The 26,112-nt window shown below is 51.1% G+C and overlaps 5 protein-coding genes across 5 annotated transcripts; 4 read left to right on the forward strand and 1 right to left on the reverse strand.

The window, feature by feature from the left end:
* Positions 1-4,270: 4,270 nt before the first annotated feature.
* On the forward strand, positions 4,271-7,393 carry J4E88_008785 (uncharacterized protein; the record flags this gene model as incomplete). Its single annotated transcript, XM_049402393.1, has 1 exon — positions 4,271-7,393. The coding sequence occupies one exon, from the start codon at positions 4,271-4,273 to the stop codon at positions 7,391-7,393; it is 3,123 nt and encodes a 1,040-aa protein (XP_049251630.1).
* A 951-nt stretch (positions 7,394-8,344) lies between these two features.
* On the forward strand, positions 8,345-9,856 carry J4E88_008786 (uncharacterized protein; the record flags this gene model as incomplete). Its single annotated transcript, XM_049402394.1, has 1 exon — positions 8,345-9,856. The coding sequence occupies one exon, from the start codon at positions 8,345-8,347 to the stop codon at positions 9,854-9,856; it is 1,512 nt and encodes a 503-aa protein (XP_049251631.1).
* Positions 9,857-12,422: 2,566 nt separating this feature from the next.
* J4E88_008787 (uncharacterized protein) lies at positions 12,423-17,353 on the forward strand (the record flags this gene model as incomplete). Its single annotated transcript, XM_049402395.1, has 3 exons — positions 12,423-12,428; positions 12,586-13,530; positions 13,580-17,353. The coding sequence occupies 3 exons, from the start codon at positions 12,423-12,425 to the stop codon at positions 17,351-17,353; spliced, it is 4,725 nt and encodes a 1,574-aa protein (XP_049251632.1).
* Positions 17,354-18,347: 994 nt separating this feature from the next.
* Positions 18,348-19,625, reverse strand: J4E88_008788 (uncharacterized protein; the record flags this gene model as incomplete). Its single annotated transcript, XM_049402396.1, has 1 exon — positions 18,348-19,625. The coding sequence occupies one exon, from the start codon at positions 19,623-19,625 to the stop codon at positions 18,348-18,350; it is 1,278 nt and encodes a 425-aa protein (XP_049251633.1).
* A 1,647-nt stretch (positions 19,626-21,272) lies between these two features.
* On the forward strand, positions 21,273-25,450 carry J4E88_008789 (uncharacterized protein; the record flags this gene model as incomplete). Its single annotated transcript, XM_049402397.1, has 3 exons — positions 21,273-21,693; positions 21,745-21,902; positions 21,947-25,450. 3 exons carry the CDS (start codon positions 21,273-21,275, stop codon positions 25,448-25,450), a joined length of 4,083 nt encoding a protein of 1,360 aa, XP_049251634.1.
* Between the last annotated feature and the right edge of the window lie 662 nt (positions 25,451-26,112).

The raw sequence follows: 26,112 nt of genomic DNA on the forward strand, positions 1-26,112 counted from the left end.
TCTAATAGCTATAGAAAGTAGCTATTTAGAGTAGAGGTAGAAGTAGAAGAATAGTTTTAGTGTAGTAATAGTTAATTATTACCTAGACTAGTAAATATCTAGCTCTAATTAGCGTTTATTAAGGTAGCGTAATAGAGAAATTATTATATACTATAGAAGTAGCGCACTTAGCTACCTAGAGTTAGAGCGTACTAGAGTTAGGTTGTATCTTTAGTATTGCTATAACCTTTCTCTATAGAATCTATTAGTCTACTAAATTACTATTATCTAGAAGATTTACTATAGTTATAAGCTATACTATCTTTTTATTTTATTAAATTAGCTTCTTATAAGCTAGAAACTATAACCTCTTACTTATAGTTCTACGTTCTTACTCTCTATTTAGACTATCTTAAGCCTTATCTATAATCTAAGACTAATTATAGTATCTATAACTAGTCTACTATGCTTCTTATACTTACGCTAGTAACTAATAAATAGAAGTAATTAGCTTTAGTAGAATAGTCTCTAGTAGATATTACGTAATTCTAGAATACTTTATATATATCTAGAGAGCTCTTATAACGTATATAAAGTTTTATTACTACTACTACTATATACTTAAAAGATTCTACTACGCTAAGTATAGCCTTTATTTAGTACTAGAAAACCTTATTTAAAATATATCTTAATAAGTTTAGAGCGTAATATAAGTATAGTAAGCGTAAAGTAGAGAAAGAATAATCTAGTTATAATAACGTAGTAAATCTATATAATAGAGGCTTACTTTTATATAGTAGCTAGATATAGTTTCTAGATAATAGTGTTATATAGCTATACTATTACGCTAGGTATAATTAAGAGTATTATATTTAAAAACTTACACTAGTCTACGTATATACTCTCTTTAACTATCTATTTACCTATTACTTTAGAATTATATATTACTAGATAGCTACTCTTTTATCTAGCTTATAAACTAAAACGTACTTAAATATCTCTTTAACTTTTAGATCTACTAAACTTTACTAAAAACTACTATAGACCTCTACTTATTAATCTTTAAGTATTCTACTTTCTCTTACTCTTTAATACCTAACTTCTCTACTAATATTATAAGTGTAAAACTAACTATACTCTCTATAATATAAGAATTACTTATACTTAGTGTATATATTCTTCTATCTATCTAGTACTAAGATAAGATATATAATGCTTTAATTATTATAATAGAAGCTATATATTAACTCTATTAGATTAGCTACGTTAGAGTTATTCTTTACTAGAGTAATTATATAGTAATTCTTCTTTAGGCTTATATAGTCTAGCTTACTATATAATTCTAATTAGTACTTTATAGACTATTACTTATATACTAACTTAGCTACTTACTATTAGTAGATATAGAGATTAGTTACGCGTTCTCTTTATTATTTAGAGTATATATCTTACTATTCTCTAGTTATCTATTATTATAACTATATTTTCTAAATTTAATCTTACTACTACTAGTAAAGTAGCTAAGCTTATTATAATAACTACAAATATATTATAGAACTATATTAAAGCTATAGTAGAATATTACTACTTTACCTGCGCGCTTATAACAATTCTACTCTACGTAGTATTAGTAATTCTACTATCTAAAGTCTAGCTATAGATATCTCTTAAGACTCTTATTACTATAGTTCTTTTTATTAGTACTCTTTATTAAATATTTAGTATTATCTACTATACCTCTACTATAGTTTAGTCTACTATTACTATAAAGGTTAACGCTACCTATACTAAGTCTTATTAGAAATAATCTTAATATATAGTAAAAACCTAGTAGAGTAATAATAGTAGACTAAGAGATTAGATATAGCGTAGTTAAAGTATAGAAGTACTTTTAAAATTCTTTTAGAGTATTAGAGTTAGTCTCTTTTTACTTTTATATTATTTCTACCTATACTATTTAATATTACTATAGATTTTCTTAATATTCTTTACTATAGTTAGCTTGTATAATTATAATAATATATTAATAAGAGTATTATAGTAGTTAGATAATAAATTTTATAAATATAACCTCTACTTAATTTATACTTCTTTCTTTATAAGAACTTCTATTAGCTTATTACTTAGCCTTAATCTTTAAGATAGTACTAAAAAGTCTATTACTTTTATTATTAAAAAGGCACGTTATCTATATTAAATATCTTAATAGACGCTAATATATATAGGCGTTATATAAAGAGATTATAGTACTAAAGAAATATTTCTAGAAGTTTACTATAGAAACTAGTAGTAAAAGTCTATAAGTATATAAGTAAATAGTAGCTACTAGAAAGATTACTAGTATTATTCTCTTATAAATAACCTAATTATATACTACTAGTAAAGAATAAAACCTACGCCTAGTAGTAAACCTTTTCTATAGAGCGAGAATGCTTATAATAGTAAGATAATTAATAGAAGAGACTATACGCGTTAAAGAGATTTAGAGATTACCTTAGATAGTAGTTCTACTTAGTTACTACTAGAAGTAAATTTCTGTAGTAACCTTATAACTAGTAAGTAAAATAAGATTATACTCTTCTCTATTAGTCTAATTAGTACTCTAGAGTAGGCTAAGCTATATAGTAGTAAATACAACTCTAAATAGGCGTAGTAATAGCTTATATAATACCTTAAAAATAGTACTCTAGAGTAGTAGATAATTATTAATAACTATAATTCTACTATAGTAAAGGCTAGTAAATAGTAGAGAAAAGAGAATAGTAGATAGTTTTGTTTAGGTGTGTTGTAGGCGAAAAAAAACAAATATTCTATTTTTTATGTAATTTAAGTTGTTAGAGTAGAACTCTTGTAGTTATTTAAAATTTTAATGTTCCTTGCTAAAGCTTAGGGCGGCCTGCGTTAGATTGCCGCTGCAGCTCCTAAAACGCTAACACTTCTACGTGACAGCCGCACTAACTTTGTGAAAGTTCACTCACTTTGTGCCTGAGGCTTGGGACGGGCCCAAGGTCAAGCCCACTTTCCCTGAATGCCCATGTGCCGACCAAAATCTTGGTGGGGGAAGAAAGGCGGTTATCGGCAGGCGCCTTGAGTGATTTGCATGGTGAAATACGATCTTGAGCGGCGCAGCGTGCCTGGCGAGAACTGGTTTGCGGCACGACGATCGTCGATGTTATCGGTTATTTTTGGGCTTCATCTCGCTTTCGCAACTGCTGGCCATGCCTTGTGACGCAGCGGCAGAGCAGCAGGTTTTGAGGGAGATTTGGAGTTGCAGAGAGATGAGGGTCGCGACTGGTTGTTGGTAGCTGGCTGTGCCTTGTTCATGCGCATCCGGCAGAATGCCATGGCTTTCGCCAAAGTCGATGATTCCCATGTGCGCTCGGAGAGACTAGGCTCGGTTTCACCCGGCACGCCGCAACGAAATACGAGTAAGCATACGCCAAGCCGTCTCTCGCGACTAATCCTTCACATGCGGCGGTCGTCAGTTGCGAGCGCCGAAGCTTGTTGGGAGGTGACTGATGGCTCTGCATGGCCAAATGGCTTACTGTCGATGCTGACATACACGACCCGTGGCTGAAGTGGACTGCAGGCCGGGTTGAAGATCTTGGCTCGAAAAGCTTCGCATGTCATTGCCTGTACTAGCACCGGGTCTGCTGGAACGAGACAGGCGCAGACAGCAGCTTTACCGATTGGGACAGAGGGGCGGCATGTGTCAGCGAAGACAAAGGGTTGTGCATGCGGGCTCTTCATGTCAGAATAGCAGAGTTTTGATATCAATATCTTCACGTCGAAGAGGCATGTTGTGATAGTAGTCGCGGCGCGGTGGTGATGGAGGGGTCCGTCCATTACTATCACGCCCGCCCTTCCGCTCCTAATCTGCCCTACTCCCTCCGGCACCCGCGGATTCTCTCGTACGGCCAGGCACGATCTAGAGCGAAGGACTCCCCTAGCATCTACGTCACGCTTGCGCACGGTCGGTGTTGTGCACAAGCTCGGCGCTAGGAAGGGCTTGTCAGTGAAACGCAGCCATCTTGTACCGAAAACTGGGGGGTCACGTCATAGCCCATTCACCCTCGCATCGGCATACACGCCAGGCGCCCTTGCCAGCCACAGTATACTAAACCTCGCGTCTCCCGGCCTCGCTAGCATATCCATAGCAATTCTTTTTTCCTCCCCCAGGAACACCTTCCATTCCCCCCAGCAGCAGCACTCCCCCGCGTCTGCTTGCCCCCACTTGCGCTCAGGTAGTCTAACCACGCACACACGGGCAACGCTCTCGCACCACCCCACCATGAGTTCCCTCAAGAGAGCGCTTGACAAGCTCAAGCCGCACCATGGGTCCTCGGCCTCAGACGATGAGAAGAGCGGCGTCAAGTCGCCCTCGTCCGTCAATGGCCGCGCACAGTCGCCCGTCGCGTCGCCGCGCTCTTCCGTCACCCTGGGCGGCTCTCGAGCAAGCGGCGAGCACAAGCGCGCCGACGTTGCCTCGCCCACCGACAGCCGGACCAGCATCGACCAGCCCCGCAACTCCCTCAGCGGCATCCTCCACCGCCGCACCGAGAGCCCGAGCCGTACCGGCACCGACAAGACCAACAAGACCAACCGCTCCGGATCTATCTCACACAGCCCCATGCGAGCTGTCAAGGAGAAGCTGCACATTGGCAACGACTCGAGCGACGAAGATGCCCCCCTCAACCGCGAGGGCGAGCCCATGTCCCGCGGCCAGCTGCGCAAGCACGAGAAGCAGGCCCAGCAGGAAGAGCGCCACAAGCAGAACATGGAGAAGGAGCAAGAGCTCGAGCGGAGGAGGAAGGAGATGGAAGACCAGGCATTGGCTGAGCTGACTCCCGAGCAGCGCTCCAAGTACGGTGTCATCGACCCCAACTCCTACGCTGGCGAGTGGAAGCATGAGCCCCGCCACAGGATTCAGGACTTCTCCGCAAAGGATGTTGGCAAGGAGGTTGTCTTCCGCGCCCGCATCCACCACCTCAGGAAGATGAGCTCCAAGTTCGTCTTCCTGATGTTCCGCCAGCAGCTCGCTACCATCCAGGGTGTTCTCTTGGAGCACGCGGATATCTCCAAGTACATGTTGTACTGGGCTGAGCACCTGGACGCCGAGACCATCGTCCTGGTCAAGGGTATCCTGCAGGAACCCAAGGCCAAGCAGGGCGAGGTTCTCGGAGCCACCATCCATGACGTTGAGGTTTCGGTACATGCCCTCCACGTCGAGGCCGCCGTCACCGACCACCTCCCCTTCAACGTCAACGAAGCCGAGGTCTCACAGGCTGAGGTCGACGCTGAGCTTGCGAATGCAGACCACAAGGAGGGACACACCCGCGTCAAGATTGCGGATCGTACACGTCTGAACAACCGCGTTATCGATCTGAGGACAACAGCTTCACAGGGTATCTTCCGCATCCAATCTGGTATCTGCAGGCTCTTCCGTAACCAGCTAGATTCGGAAGGCTTCATCGAAATCCACACCCCGAAGCTTCAGGGTGGTGCTACCGAGTCGGGTGCCAGTGTGTTCAAGATCGACTACTTTGGTCGTGGCGCGTTCCTTGCCCAGAGTCCCCAATTGGCCAAGCAGATGGCCATCTCTGCAGACTTTGGCAAAGTGTACGAAATCGGTGCCGTCTTCCGTGCTGAGAACAGTAACACGTACCGTCATTTGACTGAGTACACTGGTCTGGATCTGGAGATGCAGATCGACGAGCACTACCACGAGGTCCTCCGTGTGCTGGACCGCACTTTCAAGGCCATTTTCAAGGGTATCTACGACCAATACCGTCCCGAGATTGAGGTCATCAAGAAGCACTTCCCTCACGAGGACTTGGTCTGGCTGGACCAGACACCCATCATTCCCTTCGCCGACGGTGTTCGCATGCTGAACGAGTCCGGCTGGAGGGACGATGATGGCAATGAGCTTGACGTGAACGAAGACCTGGGTACCAGGGATGAGGTTCAGCTCGGTCGTGTCATCAAGCAGAAGCTTGGAACCGACTACTACATTCTAGACAAGTTCCCCGCTAACGCGCGCCCATTCTACGCCATGAACGACCCGAACGACCCCACCGTCACCAACTCCTTCGATATCTTCTGCAGAGGACAGGAGATTCTCAGTGGTGGCCAGCGTATCCACGACTCCACCTTGCTGCTGGACAAGATGCGCAAGCTCAAGGTCGATCCCGGTTCGATGGAAGACTACATCCAGGGCTTCCAATGGGGAGCACCGCCCCACGGTGGTGGTGGTATCGGTCTCGAGCGTATTCTCATGTTGATGATGAACCTCGGAAACATTCGCCATGCTTCCATGTTCCCTCGCGACCCGAAGAGTTTGCCAGAGCGGCCAGTCATCAAGCAGCTGCGTCATCCTGAGGCCAGCACCATGCACCCACCATGGGAAGGACAAGATCGTGCGGTTGCCAAGATCGACCTCCAGCCTATCGAGAAGCTTATCGCCAACTACGGTGATGCCACCAACACCTCCTGGTTGGAGCCTCGCACCGAGATCTGGCGCGACGAAAACACCGGTGCGGCTGTCGGCTTCGTACCTCAAGATGGGTTCGCCATCACTGTCGGTGACCCTCTTTGCCACGAGTCTCAATACCTCAAGACCATGGCTGGTTACCTCAAGTACATCAAGAAGGAGCGCAACCTCAAGCCACTGTGGCTTCTTGTAGGACACGCCACCGAGGAGGTGCTTGCTACCAAGTTCAACTGGCGCACATTCTCCGTCACTGGAGAGCAGCGTGTAGACCCTGTCCACAACCCAGCGGACAAGGACTCTGACGTGCAGCGCAAGATCCGCCACGCGGAGAAGGAGGGTGTCAAGATTAGCGATTATGCCCTCGGCACACCACCACCACCAGATGTCAAGGCCAAGGTCGATGCTCGCGTAGCGGATTGGTTGAACAACCGCAAGGGCAAGCAGGTCCATCTGACCAACATCCACCCATGGCAAGATGAGGAGCACCGCCAATACCACATCGCCTACACACCGGACGGCACCATTGCTGCATTTGTCGCCATGGCGCAGCTCTCACCCGACCACGGCTGGCAAGTCAAGTACTCGCTCGACTTCCCCGGCGCACCCGGTGGTTCGATTGAGTACATTGTCACACATGCTCTCAAGCAAGTCGCCGCTAGTGGCGCGACCAGCGTCACCTTTGGTGGTGGTGCTAGCTCCAAGTTCAGCCCCGGACACAACGTCAAGGGCACTCGCGTCAAGGTGCTCAGCCGCGCCTACCACGCCATTGCGACTGAACTCAAGCTCACCAACAAGACTGAGTTCCGTGAGAAGCTGGGTGCAGTCGACGACCCAAGCTACATTTGCTACCCGCCCCACGGGCTGGGCCCTATGGCGGTCAAGGCCATCTTGAACTTCTTCTCTGACGATGACGACAACAACTAAGTAACATGTTGGTGGACGATATACACGCTAGGATAACGATACATTGATGGATGATCGAAGGCATGATACCACAAGGCGTTTGCTTTATGAGTAGACGGTACCTTTTACCTGTCTGACTCTTTTAGGGACATTTGTAGCGGGAGGACGTTCTTAGGTAGATAGCGATGTTTCTTAATCTAATACCCTCTGAAATATCTTACTTTCCTCATGTGATAACATGGTGACTCTCGCAGCTGTCGTAAGCTTTCGTAAGCTTTTCATATATCCAAAGATCAATTTAGACATGACCGCGGGATCTCTGTGCTACCTTCGGCGCGTTTCGAGTACTTCCGACGTGACACCGCGTAAGCTACATACGGCAGGCACGTCGGTAAGTTTCAGGTTCCACCACCTCACACTTCACAGCCGTTCTTCAACACCGAAACATCAGCATCCATCATCAACGCACAACACTCGGACAAGATGCTATTCGATCGGCTACTGCGCAGACTTGGCGTCGCGCTCCCGATGACGATGGACCAGGTCGCGGGGAACATTCGGCGCACTAGAGGAAGGCGGGGTCAAGCGCCCGGCTTGGAAACCTTCGGACCTTCGACACGGCTAGAGAAGATGGTTTTCGGGGCCGTGCGATTGGCTAGAGGAGGGTTTTTGGAGAGGGAGTCGAGACGGGTCTGACGTCTGTTGGTCGCGTGTTGGCGTCGGGAAAGCAACGCGCACGTGTGAATACTACCACGGTTCGCGTTGACGAAAGGCCGACCTGCGACTATAAGAGGCCTGTTCCTAGACCTTTTGTACAAGAGGGTAAAAGCGAGTCAGTCTACTTTGTACGATAGAGTTTCGACAAGAGTACGTTGGGCTCGGTGCTATTGCTAGAGCGTTTCTCTTACCGGATAAAGAGCCAAGCTCTTCTCTTGACCGACCTTCTGGCTTTCGACAGACACGACGCTCAAGATGTTTCTTACGACGCTTCTGATCACGCCGTGGTCTATCCTACTCCTTCCGGTCATCTTCTACATCTTGCCTTACCTCCGCAACTGGCAGATCCGCGACATCCCCTCTCCGTTCCCAGCCGCTTGGACGAACCTCTGGCTCTTGGCTCAATGCAGGCGCGGGAAACGCTATCTCGCCGTTCATGAGGCACACAAGAAGTACGGAAAGCTTGTTCGTATTCAGCCGCATCACGTCAGTATTGCGGATGCGGACGCTATCCCGCAGATCTACGGTCACGGTAATGGATTTCTGAAGAGCGAGTACTACGATGCTTTTGTGTCGATAAGACGCGGGCTGTTTAACACGAGGGATCGCGCGGAACATACGAGGAAGAGAAAGACGGTTTCTCATACGTTTTCTGCGAAGAGTGTATTGCAGTTTGAGCAGTATATCCATCACAACCTGGAAGAGTTGCAGAAGCAGTGGGATCGCAGGGCGGCCAGCGTTCAAGATAAGAGAGGATGGTATCATATGGATGCACTGCACTGGTTCAACTACCTCGCTTTCGATGTCATCGGTGATCTCGCGTTCGGAGAGCCATTTGGCATGCTGGCGAAGGGAAAAGATGAAGCCGAGGTCAGCAAGGGAGGACAGATCACGTATGCGCCTGCTATAGAGGTGTTGAACCGCCGAGGTGAAGTCAGTGGCACCATCGGATGTTTCCCCGCCATAAAGCCCTACGCAAAGTACTTCCCGGACCCCTTCTTCAGCCAAGGCATGAAAGCGATCGAGAACCTTGCCGGAATAGCCATCGCTCGCGTCAACGCCCGCCTCGAGAAACCATCCGACCGCGTCGACCTCCTCGCCCGCCTCATGGAAGGCCGCGACGAAAGCGGCCAGAAGCTCGGCCGCGAAGAACTCACTGCCGAAGCCCTCACCCAACTCATCGCCGGCTCAGACACCACATCCAACACTTCCTGCGCTCTTCTCTACCACTGCCTCCAGCACCCAGATGTAGTCCAAAAGTTACAAAAGGAACTCGACGACGCGCTCCCAGATGCAGATGCCGTTCCAAACTACGCCCAAGTCAAAGATCTACCTTACCTCGACTCGGTCATCAAAGAAACAATGCGCATCCACAGTACCTCTTCTCTCGGTCTGCCCCGCTTGATCCCCCCTGGCCCCGGTATCACACTCCTCGGCCATCACTTCCCCCAAGGCACCGTCCTCTCCGTCCCCGCATACACGATCCACCACTCCACGGAGATCTGGGGCCAAGACGCCGACGTGTTTCGACCAGAGCGCTGGGAAAACGTGACCGAGCAGCAGAAAGCGGCGTTCATCCCCTTTAGCTATGGACCGAGGGCTTGTGTGGGCAGGAACGTGGCGGAGATGGAGTTGGCGTTGATCGTGGGCACGATGTTTAGGAGGTATGAGTTCGAGATTAGGCAGGGTGAGATGGAGACTAGGGAAGGGTTTTTGAGGAAGCCGTTGGGGTTGGAGGTGGGGATGAGGAGGAGGACGTTTGATTGAGTGACTGATGGGGTGGGTAGTAAGTGGTACACATGACGATGATATTGCAAAGGAAGAGAACGGAGAGGTATCGTCCATAATGGATCATGGAACACAAAACTCAAGTTTGAGTTACGAATACAATTGGCTATATGACTAAAAGATACACATGAATGAACGATGAAGCCTATACCTCGCTGTACCCCACAATGCCGTATGAATGCTGCAGAACACCCACTAAGAGACTATGCCAAGTCCCTTATAAACATGAAAGTAAACCGTACAGTACAAAGAAAGTCTTCCCAAGAACCAAATGTATACGACGACGTCTGAAGAATGCACAGCATACCATAGCCCGAAACTCCATCTATCTTCGACAGTCGAAATTCTTTAACTTGTCATCTATGCCATTGAAGTTCGGCCGGTGCTGCCTTCTATCCTGATCGCGCCTATGTTCCCTCTCCCACTCCTCGATCTTGCCGTTCGTTCCATTACCGCAGTGTATGCACGGTCGGTTTAGGGGAGCAAGACCTGGGTAAGCAATTGTAACGGGGGTTGTACAATCACATCTGCCGTTGTGTCTGTAGATATTGCAACGTATGATGGTGTCGAAGATAGTGATCATGTGGGCCCCACGGCAGTTGGCATATGGTTGATAGTACCTTTCGCACCTGTTTGGTGGGTTTGGGGGCTGGGGAATGTAGAGGTCTGCGGGTAGGACTTGGTTCATCGTGGCGGCAGTGGGGGACGGGTACTGCTGGTGTTGTTTGATGTTTGGATGAAGGGAGATTATGGCTTTCGGATTGTGTGTGTCTTCTAATTTGTCTTCGTTATGTAGGGTCCGACCAGCGGTAGTAACTTGGAGTGTAGGTATGAACTAAGTCTAGAGTCGTCGAAGTGTCTAAAAGTGTATTGAAATCGTGATGTTGAGGCAGATATAATAAGTTCATTTTGCGAGATCTTATACAGTTCCTCGAGCCTGGCGTTTGATATCGTGTCCTTGAATTGGATATGGTCAAGGAACGGGTCGTGAATGTTTTAGCAATGGCATGGTTATGGCTGCTGTGATGCTACTTTACATTGACTTGGCGCGTCAAACAGTGTCACTGGTCGGCGGGAAGAAGGCAACGTTATGGGCTATGATCACAAGGAGAAGAAAATCTCTTCGACAAACCTTGGAAAGAGACATCAAACACTATCCAACTAAACACCTAGATCCTGTCCTGTAAAGGTCCGTCTACCTGGACTTAGTCATCTTCTTCCATGAACTCAGGGACCTTCTTCTTCTTCGTCCTCTCATTGCTCCGCGCGATGCTCATCGTATTTCCTGGACTGCGATCTTCGCGTTCGGCTTTATCCTGCGCTTTCTTCAACTTCCAAGTTGTCCCATTCTTGCAGTGCACACAGTTTCCCTTCACCGTGATTTCAAGTGCAGTGAATGTCCAATCCGTACATTCGCACTCGCCGGTATCGAGAGATGTGGCACATGGGAATTGTTGATCGTATTCGAAAGCCATGTGGCCGCAATCGTAGTTTTCGTAATACTGGCAACAGTGTGCTGGGGACGGCTCGAGAGCAATGAGGACTTGCTTCCCGGGTTCGGTTGGCTGTTCAGGTTCAATTGGCTGTCCAGGTTCGGTTGGCTGTTCAGGTTCAGTTGGCTGTGCGGGTTCAGTTGGCTGTGCGGGTTCAGTTGGCTGTGTGAGTTCAGTTGGCTGTGTCATAGGGGTTAGTGCTGAGCGTTATGCGCAGCAGTGGGTGTCTGATCGTTTTTGGGTTCGACCTGAAGTTTGCTTGGTGTTAACGACGATGGCAGGGTAATGTTACTGCACAGTGCACTTAACGATGTAGAGTCGTCACAGTGTGTGTAGGAGATCTAGACTCTTGTATTAAAAATCATTATAGTGTCGTTCTATCGGCTTTTATGCTCCTCCGGGTGTCATCAAGCAAACAGAAGTTGTCACATAGCTGTAGTCAGAAGACAGAGCAAGAGCCTGATTGACTTTGGTCCAGTGAAGACGTCCCCTTCCAGGCAGCATGACCTTTCGTTGTGCTCGAGTAGAAAACCGAGCTGCGAGTACGATAAAACGACGTGGTCTCGATAGTGCTATCTAGATACCTAGGTATAGCTGCGACAGACAAATACCATCGAGAGCGACCCATGATAGCAAACTTGCCTTAGGAGAGGAGGGAATGAAGGGGCCGCAGGTATCCCTCCAGTCCCAAAGCTAGGTAGTGCGACCCGCGATTGCGAACCTTTTCTTGAAGACGAATGGGGTGGCAGGGGGGACGCAGATATCCATTGAGTCTCACCGACCCACGATTGTGATCTTGCCCTAGGAAACGCTGGGGCCGCAGCGACCCCCCAGTTTTGAAAACCCACGATATGAAATCTGCCCTAGAAGACGTAGGCATCACAGCTAGTCTTTAGTTTTGAACACCCACGGTCTCAAATCTGCCCTAAGAATGAAAGGGCCGCAGCGACCTGTTCACTTAACAAAGATCCACGATCTCAAACCTGCCCTAAAAGACAAGGGGTACATTTTACCGACCACTCTGCACTTGCCCAGCTCTTTCCATAGTGAGAATGGCGGTACAAAGACTGGTATCTGAGCACAGCACCATTAAAGTAGCCAGAGGGTTATTCGAACTTTACGACTTTCCGATTCTCATAGTTGGTGAAGTGGGCCTTGGTGACGATTAGTGAAGCGCGGAAGTGCGCGCCTCCACATATTTCGCGCACAGACCAGCGCTTACTCTTAGCGGCCATTGTCGCGAACTCCCGGCATGTACGCGTATCGCCGACAAAGAAGCTGAGCCAACACCGCTCAACCCTCGACCGCCATCTCCCCGTCGCCAACTCGGAAGCAGCATCGCCTGCGTCGCCTAACATGGCGCCCAACGAGCTCGCCGATGTAGCGGCTGACGCCTCGTCGGGCGGCTCCTTCACCCTGTTGAAGCAGCAGCTCGAGCTCGACTTCAGTTTTGCACCGCGCCGCGTCAAGGGCCTCACCACGCTCGACATCCAGCCGGACAAAGCGCATCTCCGGGATATCACGCTGAATTGCCGGCAGCTGAGGCCGACGAGCATCAAGATCGAAGGAGAAAAAGCCGCCTTTAGTTATTCGAACCTCCACCAGCGCCTGACGCTATATCCCGGCACCGGTCTCGAACAATATCACTACGCGAAAGAGCGGATAGCGCGACACACACAGGGCGCAGAAGATGAGCTGGTCATTAGCGTGCCTGACAAGGTCAAAATCCGGGAAGTGAAGCCCTCGGAGGCTGGCATGACCGACGACGCTCAGGGCACGTTTTATGCGCCGATGAAGCTGGAGATCGAATACGAACTGGACGACTTTCGGGACGCGCTGCAATTTGTCGGAGTGGAAGATGGAGATGCCCGGTACCCACATGCCTATACGCGCAACTCGTCCTTTCCCGGTGCAGCGTCGTGTCTCTTTCCGTGCATAGACGACGGCGAAACGCGCTGTCTGTTCGATGTGTCAATCCGCTATCCGCGAACGCTGGGGGATGCGCTCAGCAAACCGAATGCGCAGGTGCAGGCACAGGCACAGGGTGTGGAAAAGGCGGATAGCGTCATGCTGGATGCGGACGATGATCAGGTCGACTTGTCCGAGGAAGAAAAAGCCATGGAGATGCAAGTCATCTGCTCCGGTACCCTAACAGACGATGTGAGTATCGATTCGTTGTATTTAGCGCGTCCGATGCTGACCTTCAAAGATTCTCGATCCCGCAGACTCTTCGCGAAAGACAGCCAGCTTCTCGTGCGATACCCTCGTCCTCCCACAGCATATCGGCTTCGTAATCGGTCCCTTCGAACATGTCGATCTCTCGGAATATCGCGACACACTTGATGACGAGCGCTTGGGAGAGAATGCCATCAAAGTTCACGCGTTTTGTTTGCCAGGCAAGGAGAATGAGGTCAGGAACAGCGCCATGATGCTGGCCCGAGCTCTCGACACCTTCACAGAGCGCTTCCAGAGTTATGCATTCGGCAACTCCTACAAGCTCGCATTCGTAGACGATCTGGAATGGGATACTGCACACACAGCCTCTTTCTCCATCTGTAGCTCTCGCCTGCTCTTTCCCGAGACTGTATGGGAGCCACTGGAGCACACAACCAGGGTCTTGGTACATGCGGTAGCTAGCCAGTGGATAGGCGTCGACGTGATTGCACACAACCCAGAAGATCACTGGATCATCGTTGGTGGATCCTGGTTCATGGCTGAGCTCTACCTCCGAGAGCTGTTCGGTCGGAACGATTGGCGGTTCCGTCAAAAAGTGATGGTCGACAGAGTCATTCAGATGGACCGCAAACGTCCGTCGTTACAGCAGCTTGGATACGTCCTACAGCTGGATCCTGGTGAGGTTGAGTTTATGGAGCTGAAATCGCTCATGGTACTCTCTATCCTCCACAACCGTCTGGTAAAACAGAGTGGGAAGAATGGTGTCGACAGGTGTCTGTACCGAATGCTTTTCAATGCTCGTCAGGGCAAGTACGCCAACGGCGCGATCGCTACAGATGATTTCCTCGATATCTGTGAGAAGGTTGGACATCAGAAGCTGGAATCCTTCTTCCAGCAATGGATCGTAGGGGCTGGATGTCCTACTTTTCACTGCGTACCTTCGTTCAACAAGAAGAAGCAAGTGGTACAACTTACTATCAAGCAGCTACAGGCTGACTCGTCCATTACGAACATCGACAGCGGTCTCGCCGCGGATGACTTCATGCGCGAAGCGAAAGAGAAGTCTCGCGACTTGCGGTCCGCGACAGGATACCCCACCTTCGTTGGCCCGATGACTATTCGGATTCACGAAGCTGACGGAACGCCCTACGAACACATCGTCGATATCAATTCGAACAACGTCAAAGTAGAAATTCCGTACAACACCAAATACAAACGACTCAAGAGAAATCGATTGAACAAGGAGCGCATGGCTGCTGCCGCGGGCCTTGATGCTTCGGGCGAGACTCAAGAGGATGTCACCTTCTACATGCTGGGAGACTTATTCACATCTCCCCAGGAACACGATGAATGGCGACTAGACGATTGGCCACCGGAAGACGAGGCTAAGCAGGAGGGGGAGGCTTACGAGTGGATTCGAGTCGATGCAGACTTTGAATGGATATGTCGGACCAACATCGAGGACATGCCGTCATACATGTACGTCTCGCAGTTGCAGCAAGACAAGGATGTCGTTGCACAAGCAGAGTCGATACAGTTTCTCGCCAACAAGGAAGGTCATAAGCTGATCTCCACATTCTTGGTCAAGACGCTGATGGACAACCGATACTTCCACGGCATACGGACCATGGCCGCTAATGTTTTGGCTCAGAGTGCATTGAAGCGAACAGAGTGGGTTGGCCTGTTCCATCTGCAAAAGGCCTTCCGCGAGCTGTTCTGCTTACCCAACTCACCCATGACTCGCTCCAATGACTTCTCCGATCGTAGCATGTATCTGATACAATGCGCTATCCCCAAAGCCATTGCCAAGATCAAGGGCGAGGATGGCAGATCACCACTAGAAGCGAAGCGCTTCTTGCTCGATCTTGTTCGGTACAACGACAACCGCGGAAACGATTACAGCGACGACCATTATATTTCTACCCTGATGCGCTGTCTCGCGGAGACACTCACAAAAACTACAGCTAGTGCCGACCTTAGTCACGAAGAATGGGCTCAAGAGCAGGATTTCACAAGCAAAGCCATCGGAGAGCTCACCCGACACCAGAGACTTGACGAGTGGATTCCTACCTACCAGAACGTTTACACAACCACCGCCCTTGACTGTGCGCTGAAGTTGGTCATGAGTCGCGTCACCCCGTTCAAGCCAACCGAGTTTCTCCAGTACGCCCAGCTGGGAAATGCAGACAACGTACGCTTAAAAGCTTGGGAGTGCTTGATTCGGCTCGGCATGATCCGGAAGGATACAGTCTTGAGATTCCTCATGCACGAGATTCGGTCCGATCCTTCGCCATACTTCAGAAAGCAGCTGCTACGTATCTTTGGCATTGCGATTGGACAAATCGCTACTGGAGACGTCTGGGCGCCGGAGAAGGCTGCGGACACTTCAGCAGGCACACTTATGATCGAGAACGAAGCCAGTAATGCTGAGCGTGCATCAGCTCTCGCCCGGCAGAACCTTAATGGGGCTCTGAGAGGGTTGAAGAGCGACATGCAGGGCAACCAGACCCTGCGTATGGTCCTGGAAGAAGCTCTGAAGTCGAAAGTACTGTCTACGAACGACATGTCTGAGCTTTTGGACATCTGCGACATGATCTTCGATAACCAGAAGTCCAACAAGCTGCGTATCAAACTGTCTATGCCACGCTATTGGAAGGTGGAGCATATTGGAAAGGCATCGGTGGTCTTCAAAAAGACCAACAAGTTTAGATGGAGATCGAGGACGCTTCCAAAGGAAGAGAAGAAGGAGGACAAGGACGACAAGAAGGAAAAGGTGCCTGTTCCACCTGCCGCACTACCTACACCACAACCCACAAGAGATACAGCTGCTCCGGCTCCGAAATCAGCACTGCCGAAGCTGTCGCTCAAGATCGGAGGACCGAAGAAGCAGTCTACTGCATCCACACCGGCAACTGCGGACTCTACACAGGCCTTACAGAGAAGCCAGTCTATAGTGTTTTCACCCACTGTCTATCACTCACCATCCCCTGCACCAGTGTCCAAACCTGCATCTCCAGCGCCAGTGCAAGCGCCAGTACCAGCACCACCGCCCCCGCCCCCTGCCGCTCCAGCCGCAACGGATTCGCGTTCATCGACTCCAGAAGTGCCGCTGATGCAGCCGTCAAAGAAGATAGCCACCCCAGCAGCGACCCCCAAGCCAGCGACTCCAGCACCGGCTCCAGTTCAAGCTCCCACCGCTGCTCCTGCTCCGGTTACCAAGACTCCGGTTCCACCACCCAAGGTCCCGACTCCAGCTCCTGCGCCTGCCCAAGCGAAGCCAACACCAGCGGTCATCAAGGTACCAAAGGCTATGGCTACACCGCCTGCTATCGCATCACCGGTTCCTCTGCCGGCGCCCAAGCTTAAGATCAGGACCAAGACCGCTTCCGGCTCTACTGTGCCATCAAGGCCCTCCAGCGCAGCTCCATCACCACGTCCTAGTGCCGCTCCTTCACCTCGGCCAAGCGCAGCCCCTGCTCCATCACGACCTGCTGCGACCAACCCTGCATCCGTGGCCAGACCTGTGATCAAGCAAAAGAGAAGTAAGATCGTCAAACTGCGAATTGCACCCAAAAGGCTGGCAGGCTTTCTCGCTGGAGAGAACAAGAAACGTAAGATGGTTGCTGGAAACGGGGACGACGATAGGCCATCTAAGCGACAGAGCTTCGAGCCAAGTAGTATGTCAAACGGCAACGGCACTGCTAAGAGCGGTCTCGTTAGCGTGGAGAGGGGTGGTAGCAGTGGGCCAAGACTGCTACTAAAGATGAAGGTAGGAAAGGCAAACTTGCCAGGCGAGAAGAAACGATGAGATCGAGACGAAAAGGTTTTCAGCAAGAGACAAGGTCGACAGCGATGGCCATGACGAGGTATCGAGGATAACACAACATGCATTTCTAAGGTGTTTAACGGACGGGCATCTCTTTCCCCCACAGCGAAATATGGTTTTAGGAAAAGGATGGTTCAAGGCCGCTGCATGCATGCATACGGGATCAAACAGCATTCAGCGATGGCGTTATTTGTAGTGTATTTTCACATGGGTGGTGGGAATGGGACATTCAGGTGGATACCCCCTTTGCTGATTTTAACGAGTATACATGCCTTCATCGGGCTTTGTATTGTTAGACCGCCTAGAGTGAGAATGCATAATTTACACGTGTATGACTTGGATTGAACAGTGAATTAATGATGGGTACTGATAGTGAGGAAACGCTCGCTACAGAGCGGAATACCAGAGTATGCTGTAGTGATGTGTACGCCGAATGAAAGGGTATCTACCATTACACCCTGCCTGAAATCTATACTTGGTAATGAAATGGTCTCGCTGTGATATTAGGATCCTCGCCAGAAGAGTTTCTTCACGGATCGTACGCCGGATTGGAAGACTGATTCGCTAATGGGTGCAGGAGCTGGTGTTTTGTGGGCAGTAGTTGGGAGGACTTCTTCCGCAGGTTCGGGACTCAATGGTGTTGGTTTGGATGCCACTTGTGGTGAGGAAGGCACAAATTGTGATGAAGAAGACTGGGCGCTCGCTGTTGCGTCGTTTGTAGATCCAAGTACTGTCGTTGCTGTCGCTCTCTTCGCAGATCCGGATACCGTCTTCGCAGTCTTTTCCACGACCGTAATTGAATCCATATCGTATGCAGCATGCGGAAAAACACCCTCTCTCCCGGTTTCCGTCTTACGATATTTGGCATGTGGCAGCGTAGATTTCTTAGTCGGAGCCCAAGGAGTGCGCTTCCTTTTGTTCTTGGATCCGGGAGGACGGCCTCTCCTTCTTGGCACTAGGATGGGAATTTAGTGGGCTAGTCGGAGGAGGGTGTTTCGACGGTCTCACCCTTGATCTCAGCATCGCTTCCTGGTGGGTCTTTGGCTTCGACGTCTTGATCGGACTCTGCATCGCCCATGACGGAGTCTGCATCGTCGTCCTGGACAGGCGGTTTGGCAACCATAGATGCCGTGGGTATGATGTCGTGTTTGTCGTCTTCAGAAATATCGGAGCCGAATTGAGAACCTGCAGTTTCAGGCACTTCCTTGTATGCTTTGTCGCTGGCTTCCTCTACCATCCCGCCGCATACAAGACATAGTATGTCCACGTCCCACTTGCGTTTGGGTTTCCCGCCACGCCTCTCTAATATTGTCAGGCGGGCCTTGTTGTCTTGCGCCTTGATTCTTGCATCCAAGGTGGTGGAGGCTTGAACTTGGCTAGGCCGGCCCCGCTTCTTCAATTGCGGTGCTGCGTCTTGGAGCGCTCGCTTCTTGAGACAGTCTGCGTGAAGCCACTCTGAACATTGTGGGCATTGTAGAAGAAGCTCGTCCGGATTGCAGGGCTTCTTGTCGATGCAGTACGTTTTCATTTTGCTCAATTGGCTGTTGGCGCGCTTTGTAATGTCGTAGCTCTGGCGGAAAAATAGCTGATCTGTCTTGAGGTCGAGGCTTTCCGGGTCGTCGTCCCAATACACCACGTCTGCGGATGAATCCACTGACAAAGCGTCGATGATATCCATGTGATTGCTGACTATCAGCTCGCTGTCGCCATGATGCGCTTGGCGTCCACCTGGTATGTCCTCAGGCCGGTATGCCCAGTACACTCTGAGAAAGACATGCTCGGGATCTCCGCCGCGAACTTCGAGAACTTTGGCGATCCAATGCTCAATCGAGCCGGGACCTTCTGCGATCTTGTCTTCTTCGCTCTTCTTCACAAAGATCATCTGACCTACTTCGAACTCCTCGCCGTTCACAGTGAACCTCCGATAGCGCCGCATAGCCTCCCAGTACAGCGCAGGCTTTATCTTTACGTGTAGCTCAGGTAGTTGCGTCTCGGGATATGGATTTGGCTGCGTGGTTTCCGCGTCCAAAGGCGCGTCAAACTCGCTGACGTGCCCGCCATTTACAGCGCCCTGCTTTGATTTTGCTGATTTGCTTGGCTTCTTGTGTTTCCTGACAGTGACGGCTGTAATCTTGAAGCTGAGATCTTTGTCTACCGTCGACCAGTCAATCTTTCGTTTCTTCGCACCGTTGGGTTGGGGCGTTGAGCCATTGGACGTGGGCTTCTCGTCTGCGACTTTGCGCTTACGTGCCATTGTAGAATTGGGTTGAGGCGTTGACCCAGTGGACGAGGGCTTTTCGTCTGCGACTTTGCGTTTACGTGCCATTGTGGAAGGTGAAGGTGGGAGAGTGGAGGTCTGGCGTTGAGGGAGTGGTGACTGTGATGTGCTGGTGGGTGCTCGGTGCGGGCAGCACTGACTGTCTGACTGTGACGCGGGATATTAAGCGAGGGTACTGTGCGGTGGGAGCGGAACGATGGAGAAGTCGGCGAGTTGGGTTGTTATCCGAAATGCAGTATCAAACTGAAGTTGACATGCTACAGCTCGACGCGTCTGGCACCGAGTGGAGCAAGCGATCTGTCGCGCCCGCGTTGTCAGCTGCCGTCACGCTACCGCGCCCTGAGAACGCTAGACCCAAAGCATCACATCACGTGAACCTCCATCGTCTCCGTCACGACATCCTCGCCAAGCGCATTGGCAAGGCGAGACGGTAGTCATGAACACCAGGACTGTCTTGACGAATATCCGCGAGCCATTCCGGCAGCTTCCCCTCATCTGCCATGCGGACTGCCGGCTCAAAACGAATTATTGAATAATACCAAAGTAGACAGTCTCAGCCTTGATTTACACAACGCCACGATGGGCGATCACGTTCGTCACTCAATCGATGATGCATGCCAACATCAACCTTTGGCACCGTTGTCTGACATGGCATTGTGGTACAACATACGACGCGACGCGCCGGTTACTCGGAGTGCTCGGCTAGGATGGCATGCAGGTAAGATCTGTATGCCTGGTCAGCGCATCTGACAAACCTCTGTTAAGGAAAGAACAGCTGGGTACCCCAGATTCCGTGGGCCGCGTTCCGGCCGCTATTGCCAACACATGGATTTGGCAGAAACGGCCAAGATGCACTGCCACAGCATCATCGTTACCCAGAACAGGAGAAGTCCGTGCCGAGTGACCGAAGACAGGTGGGCGGCCGCCAATTTAGTCTAGTACGGGGCCTCTAGATGCGCTGGGAATACGACCAAGGGCCAATGAATAAGCGTGCAGTGGCCATTGAGGTCTCCGGGAAGATTGTGGATATGGAACACGCGGCCATGCGTTGATGTCGATGAAGGAGCCCGCTGCCGTCTGCGCGGATATGGAAGAAGTCGCAATGGAATACGAATCTGTCAGCCGGTAGATGGATCGTCCAGCGCGCGACGATCTCCAAAGACCAGAACCCTTTCGCAGGTTCGCGTCATAGGCACGCTAATCCCTGCCGCGTGCCCAGAAATTCCTCCACAAGTCTAAGTCCACCACGGACCTCAGATATACGTACTACGCCTACCGCTCTTTCGCTCCTTGTAGTTTCCATGATTGCTGTCCTCCTCCGCCTCTACACACATCTCTAATCCTGTGCTCTCGTCGCTCGTTCCCGAAGAAGCTCTAGTCGCTGCGCCGTAACATTCCGCGAGCCGGTGTACCCGTGGCTTGCACGCCTGGTTCCGTACCGACAACGCGCCCGTAGAGCACCTGCATTGTGCACCGCATAGAGAAGAGACCTTCCACTTGTACTAATACCGCCACTCGTTGCTGCCATGGGTCGTCCAAAGAGAGGTAAATAATGCGCCGGCTACAAAACCGCGTCCCTCGCTCCCTTGTCGGCAGTGCCCGTCGTTGGAAGAACATTCACTAATGTTGCGCCCGGTTCGCCCCTTCACAGTTCTGTCGTTCATGTCACAATGGGGTGGTTCCAACCAGAATACCTTGCAAAAGAACCCTCCGTCCGCCGGACCGTCTCCGGGCCCCGCGTCCCCCGCTCCGCCTTCACCCTCGACGAAGCAACCCGTCAGCTCAGCCAACTTTGCACAGTCGGCCACCGCTCTCGACTCGTATAACAGCGAGCGCCCTCCCTCCCGCGCGACCCAACGCGAGCGCAGCGACTCGCGAGCCTCGGTCCGTCCCATGTCCATGATCCAGACATACCAGCCGCCCGTCATGGAAGTAAGCCAGGACACGCTGCCCGAGCTGCAGCGCATCTTCACCTTCCTGAACAGCCACTCGAACAAGCTGTACCAGGAGGGCTACTTCCTCAAGTTCCACGACACCGACACCCGTACGTCAGCCCTGTAGGCCATGCCTGTCTGTGATACTAACGGCAATGCAGGTGGCCGTCCCGCGCCAGATCGGAGATGGCAGGAGTACTTCGTCCAGCTCGTGGGTACCATCCTCTCCCTCTGGGATGCGAGCGCGTTAGACCAGGCTGGGGGTGACGCCGAGGTGTTGCCCACGTTCATCAACCTCACGGACGCTGCGATCCACATGGTATGTCCGCTCACGCCCTCAGTATGACCTCACTGACCCCGCAGATCCCCTCCATGACCCTCAAAGACGGAAAGAAGCTCGACAACATCCTCAGCGTGTCCACGGCCGCGAGCAACAAATACCTCTTCCACTTCGATTCCTACCACGCGCTTACGCAATGGACCGCCGGTATCCGCCTCGCCATGTTCGAACACACGACTCTGTCGGAAGCGTACACGGGTGCGTTGATCGCTGGCAAGGGCAAGACGCTGAACAACATCCGCATGATACTGGACCGACAGTGCGCAAAGTACGAGGACTGGGTGCGCGTTCGGTTCGGCGCGGGCACTCCGTGGCGCCGCTGCTGGTGTGTCGTCTCTCCGCCAGATGAGAAGGAATACCTCAAGATGCAGAAACTGCAGAAGAAAGGCAACGCTTACGAGCGGCCGCCGATACTCAAAGGCGACATCAAGTTCTACGATACCAAGAAGGTCACCAAGAAGACCAAGGCTATCGCCACGGTCAAGGACGCCTACTCATGCTACGCCATCTACCCGCAGTCGAAGCCGCTCATCGACCAGTCTACATTAGTGAAGATTGAGGGCAAGATTACAATTCACTCGACGCCAGAGAGCACAACAGAAGGATTCGTCTTTGTTATGCCCGAGTCGCGTCCCGCTATTTCAGGATTTGAGATTATGCTCCAGTACCTTTTCCCCGTGTTCGATACATTCTCACTATACGGACGCCCAAAGAAGTTGATTGCAGACGTTCTAGACACCCGCGGTTTGATGTTCGCTATGCCCTCCGACAGGCGCTACGGATACTTGGAGATGTGGGACGTGGTGGGCTTGATCAACACCGAGGGCAGCGACAAGTGGTCAGAGCGCCACTGGAGGAAGCAATTGAAGGACCTCACATCCACAAGAATGGTGACTGCGAACCAAGACGCAGAATCCATCTACAGTCGCGCCAGCCGTAGGAACACCGTCAGCCGGGCAGGCTTCACACCTCGTAACCTGCGATTTGAAGACCAAGGCTCCATTCGCTCCAGCCCGTCCACACGCGCGTCATCTCCTACACGCAAGTTCCCAGACTTTGAAGTGCAAGCGCCGCGTCGCGTCGGAACAGCTCCCGCAGCAAACCCATTCGGTACCCCACGCCATCAGCGATCTGTGTCAGAGCAAGTCAACGGACGCAACGAGAACAATCCATCTAGATTCACGCGAGAGGAGACGCCATACGAAGACGAGCGACCGCCGACGCCTCCCCAGCATCGTATACTCAACGGTTCGTCGAACGGGGCGGTCCAGCCTTATGATTCGTCTGCGTCAGATTACGACGAGAGCCCCATCAAGGAGCCACAGAACCTTCCACCGCCGCCTGCAGATCTGTCTGCTCCACCGCAAGGTTATGTCGACCTTCCTCCGACCCAGGAGCACGCTGCCAATCAAAAGCCACCCATTCGTCCCAACATGCCCATGGCAAAGCCAAACCCTGCAGTTGACTCTGCCACGCTTCAGCAAATGGCAGACGCTTCACATGGATCCTTCCCAGGGGGCGTAGCTGCCGCTGGCGCAGTCGGGGCTTGGAGAAACCAGGACACCATACAGAGCAGACGCAGTGGTGACTACAACGCGTACGGTGATCAGGGGCAATCGATGTATCTTGGTGTCAACTCAAGGCCGCCTCCAACGAACCAAAACTCTGGGAACCGCCTGTCTACCATTCCCGCATCACCATACGTCGAGCATTCCGAGTTCGTCGACTCCCCCACAGGCTACCAGCCGACAGCTCCATCGGTCCCAGAACATAGTGAGTTGCCGCCACAGCCCCCCAGTCACGAGCTCCCTTATCGTCCGCACCCCGAAAGCGGCGGCATACCCCGTAAACCAGTACCAGGTCGGTCTCCCCTAGCCTCGCAAGAGGATGACACCCTTTCGACCAGTAGCTCAAGACTCGACAGTTTACGAGAGGACGTAATCGACCCTGAAGCTCTCGACGCTTTCAACATCACACAGCCCACTCTGCATCGTCAGCCAAGCGGATCAAGTAGTTTCTACGACGATGATGCCATATCGACTTCCACGCCAGACTATGCCAGCATCGCTGAAGAGGAACCTGCGCCTCCTCCACGAAGATTGCCTGAACGACGCACCGATCGACCAAGAAGCGGTGTTCTGACCATGATTGGAGATCCAAACGTAAAGCTTCCCTCAGATGAAGATCCACATGGCTACAAGTCTGTTCTGGACCCAGCACAAGCGCCTGCAGCTGTTCCCAGTATTGACTTTGGCCCGACGTACGCGCTGGACTTTGACGGCAAGCGTCCGGGCACCAGTGGAACCATGACACAGATGCTGCACGATAATAGCGCCTCGCGGTCCAAGGAGAATCTTGCGACTACCCCGAATGAACAGCACCGACTGTCTTATATCTCCGGTGCAGGGTCACCTAACCAACCCATGCATGCGCGCAGTGGTTCGAACTCTCCGCAGATCTCGGATTCACGACAAGTCGCCTGGCAACCGGCTGCAGCCTCACCACAGCAGCCGGACAGGACAAGGCTGGATCCTGAAGACTGGGTGATGCATCGTGCGGCGCATCAGCAGCAGCCTATAATGTATGGACATGGCAGGAGCAAATCACACACCCCACCTCCTTTCGGTCGCACGCATTCCGGAGATTGGACTCGTACGCATTCTGGAGATTGGAGTCATATTCAGCGGTCGCCTCAGGGTTCTCCAGGTCCTGCCCGTCCACCCAGCCGCCCTCTAAGCCGCGGTGCTGAGACACTGCTTAATCAACAACCTACTACTTTGTCTGCTCGCGAGCAGGAACAGGTGGCTCGCATGACAAACACTCCTCTTCTGGACCTTTCGCAGAACACTAAGAAAGTGCAAAAGGAGCCTCCGACAGGTCTTACAGGTTATATCGATTATCGCGAGAAGGAGAAGGCGGCTCACAAGGCCAATCGCCAGAGCTTCACACCGACTATGCAAGCTGAGATCGACCGACGCACCTTGCAGACCCAACAGCGCCAAATGATGGAGGTTCAGCAACGCCAGCAGATGATGATGCAACAGCAGATGCAGCAACAATATGCGATGGCTCAGAGCAACTATGCGCCGAGCATGATGGGTACTCCTAGTGTTATGGGTATGGGCACGCCAACCGGCATGGGTGCTCCGAGTGTGATGGGCGCACCGAGCATGATGGGTACACCGAGTGTCATGGGCATGCCTACTGGACCTGGTACACCGTCAGGTATTGTTGGAATGGCGTACTCCACACCGAGCCAGATGCACCCCATGTATCAGCAACAGCAGCAGCAGTACTTCCCCCAGCAGGCGCCAACCCCACAGATGAACATCCCTGGAGGTTGGGTCTCGCCAGCGCAGACACCGCAGAGCCAGTATTTCCCACAGCCGTCACCGCAAGGCTACGGCAACATGGCGCAGCAACAGCAGCAGGCTCCGCCCACGCAGGCTTACGGCGCAAGCTTCGACCAGGCGCAACAGGCAGCAAAGTATGCGCAGCAACAACATCAGGGCCAGTACCGCCGTTAGATAGATGGCTATTCGTTTAGAGAGTGTTGAGGTCATTCTGGATCGATTACAATTGGATTGAAGAGTACGAGACGAGATGCCGATGTTCACTGTATATATTTCACGTCTGCATCTTCTCGTACATAATACTAAGCATTGAGGGTGGGAGCTTTGGATTGGATTGCAGGCTCGCTCAGTATAGCATGGAGGTATTAATCGAGTTCTTGATGAATGAAAGCGCGTTTGATTGTTTGATTACTTGCTGTGTGTGAATCATTTCACCGTGCTAAGGCGACTGCCGCAAGGAATTCGGCAGATGATATGTTATTCTGCATCTTGTCCTTGTCCATCAAGTCACAGTATGTGGTCCATGCTACGTACTCGCTTCGTTTGACATGGAACAGCAGCTCGTCTTCAGACAGCTCAACAGCCAAAACCTTTTTCAACAGAAGCCCGAAATCCCAGATCGTATCTCTATCCGAAGGATCTAATCCTGTGAAATTCCTTTCCCAACATAACCGACTACTTTCGTAATAGAGAGTGTCGAGAAGCGTTTCTTCTACAGACTTGTGATAATCTACTTCTAGGGAACCATATCTTTCGACTCCCACAAGAGCATACACCTTGTCTCGAATGTCCTCACATTCGTGATCACGGTACGTTTCAAGTAGGCTTGAAAAGGT

Source organism: Alternaria novae-zelandiae (assembly GCF_023758075.1).
Source record: "Alternaria novae-zelandiae strain BMP 2774 chromosome Unknown scaffold_21, whole genome shotgun sequence".
Lineage (NCBI taxonomy): Eukaryota > Fungi > Ascomycota > Dothideomycetes > Pleosporales > Pleosporaceae > Alternaria > Alternaria novae-zelandiae.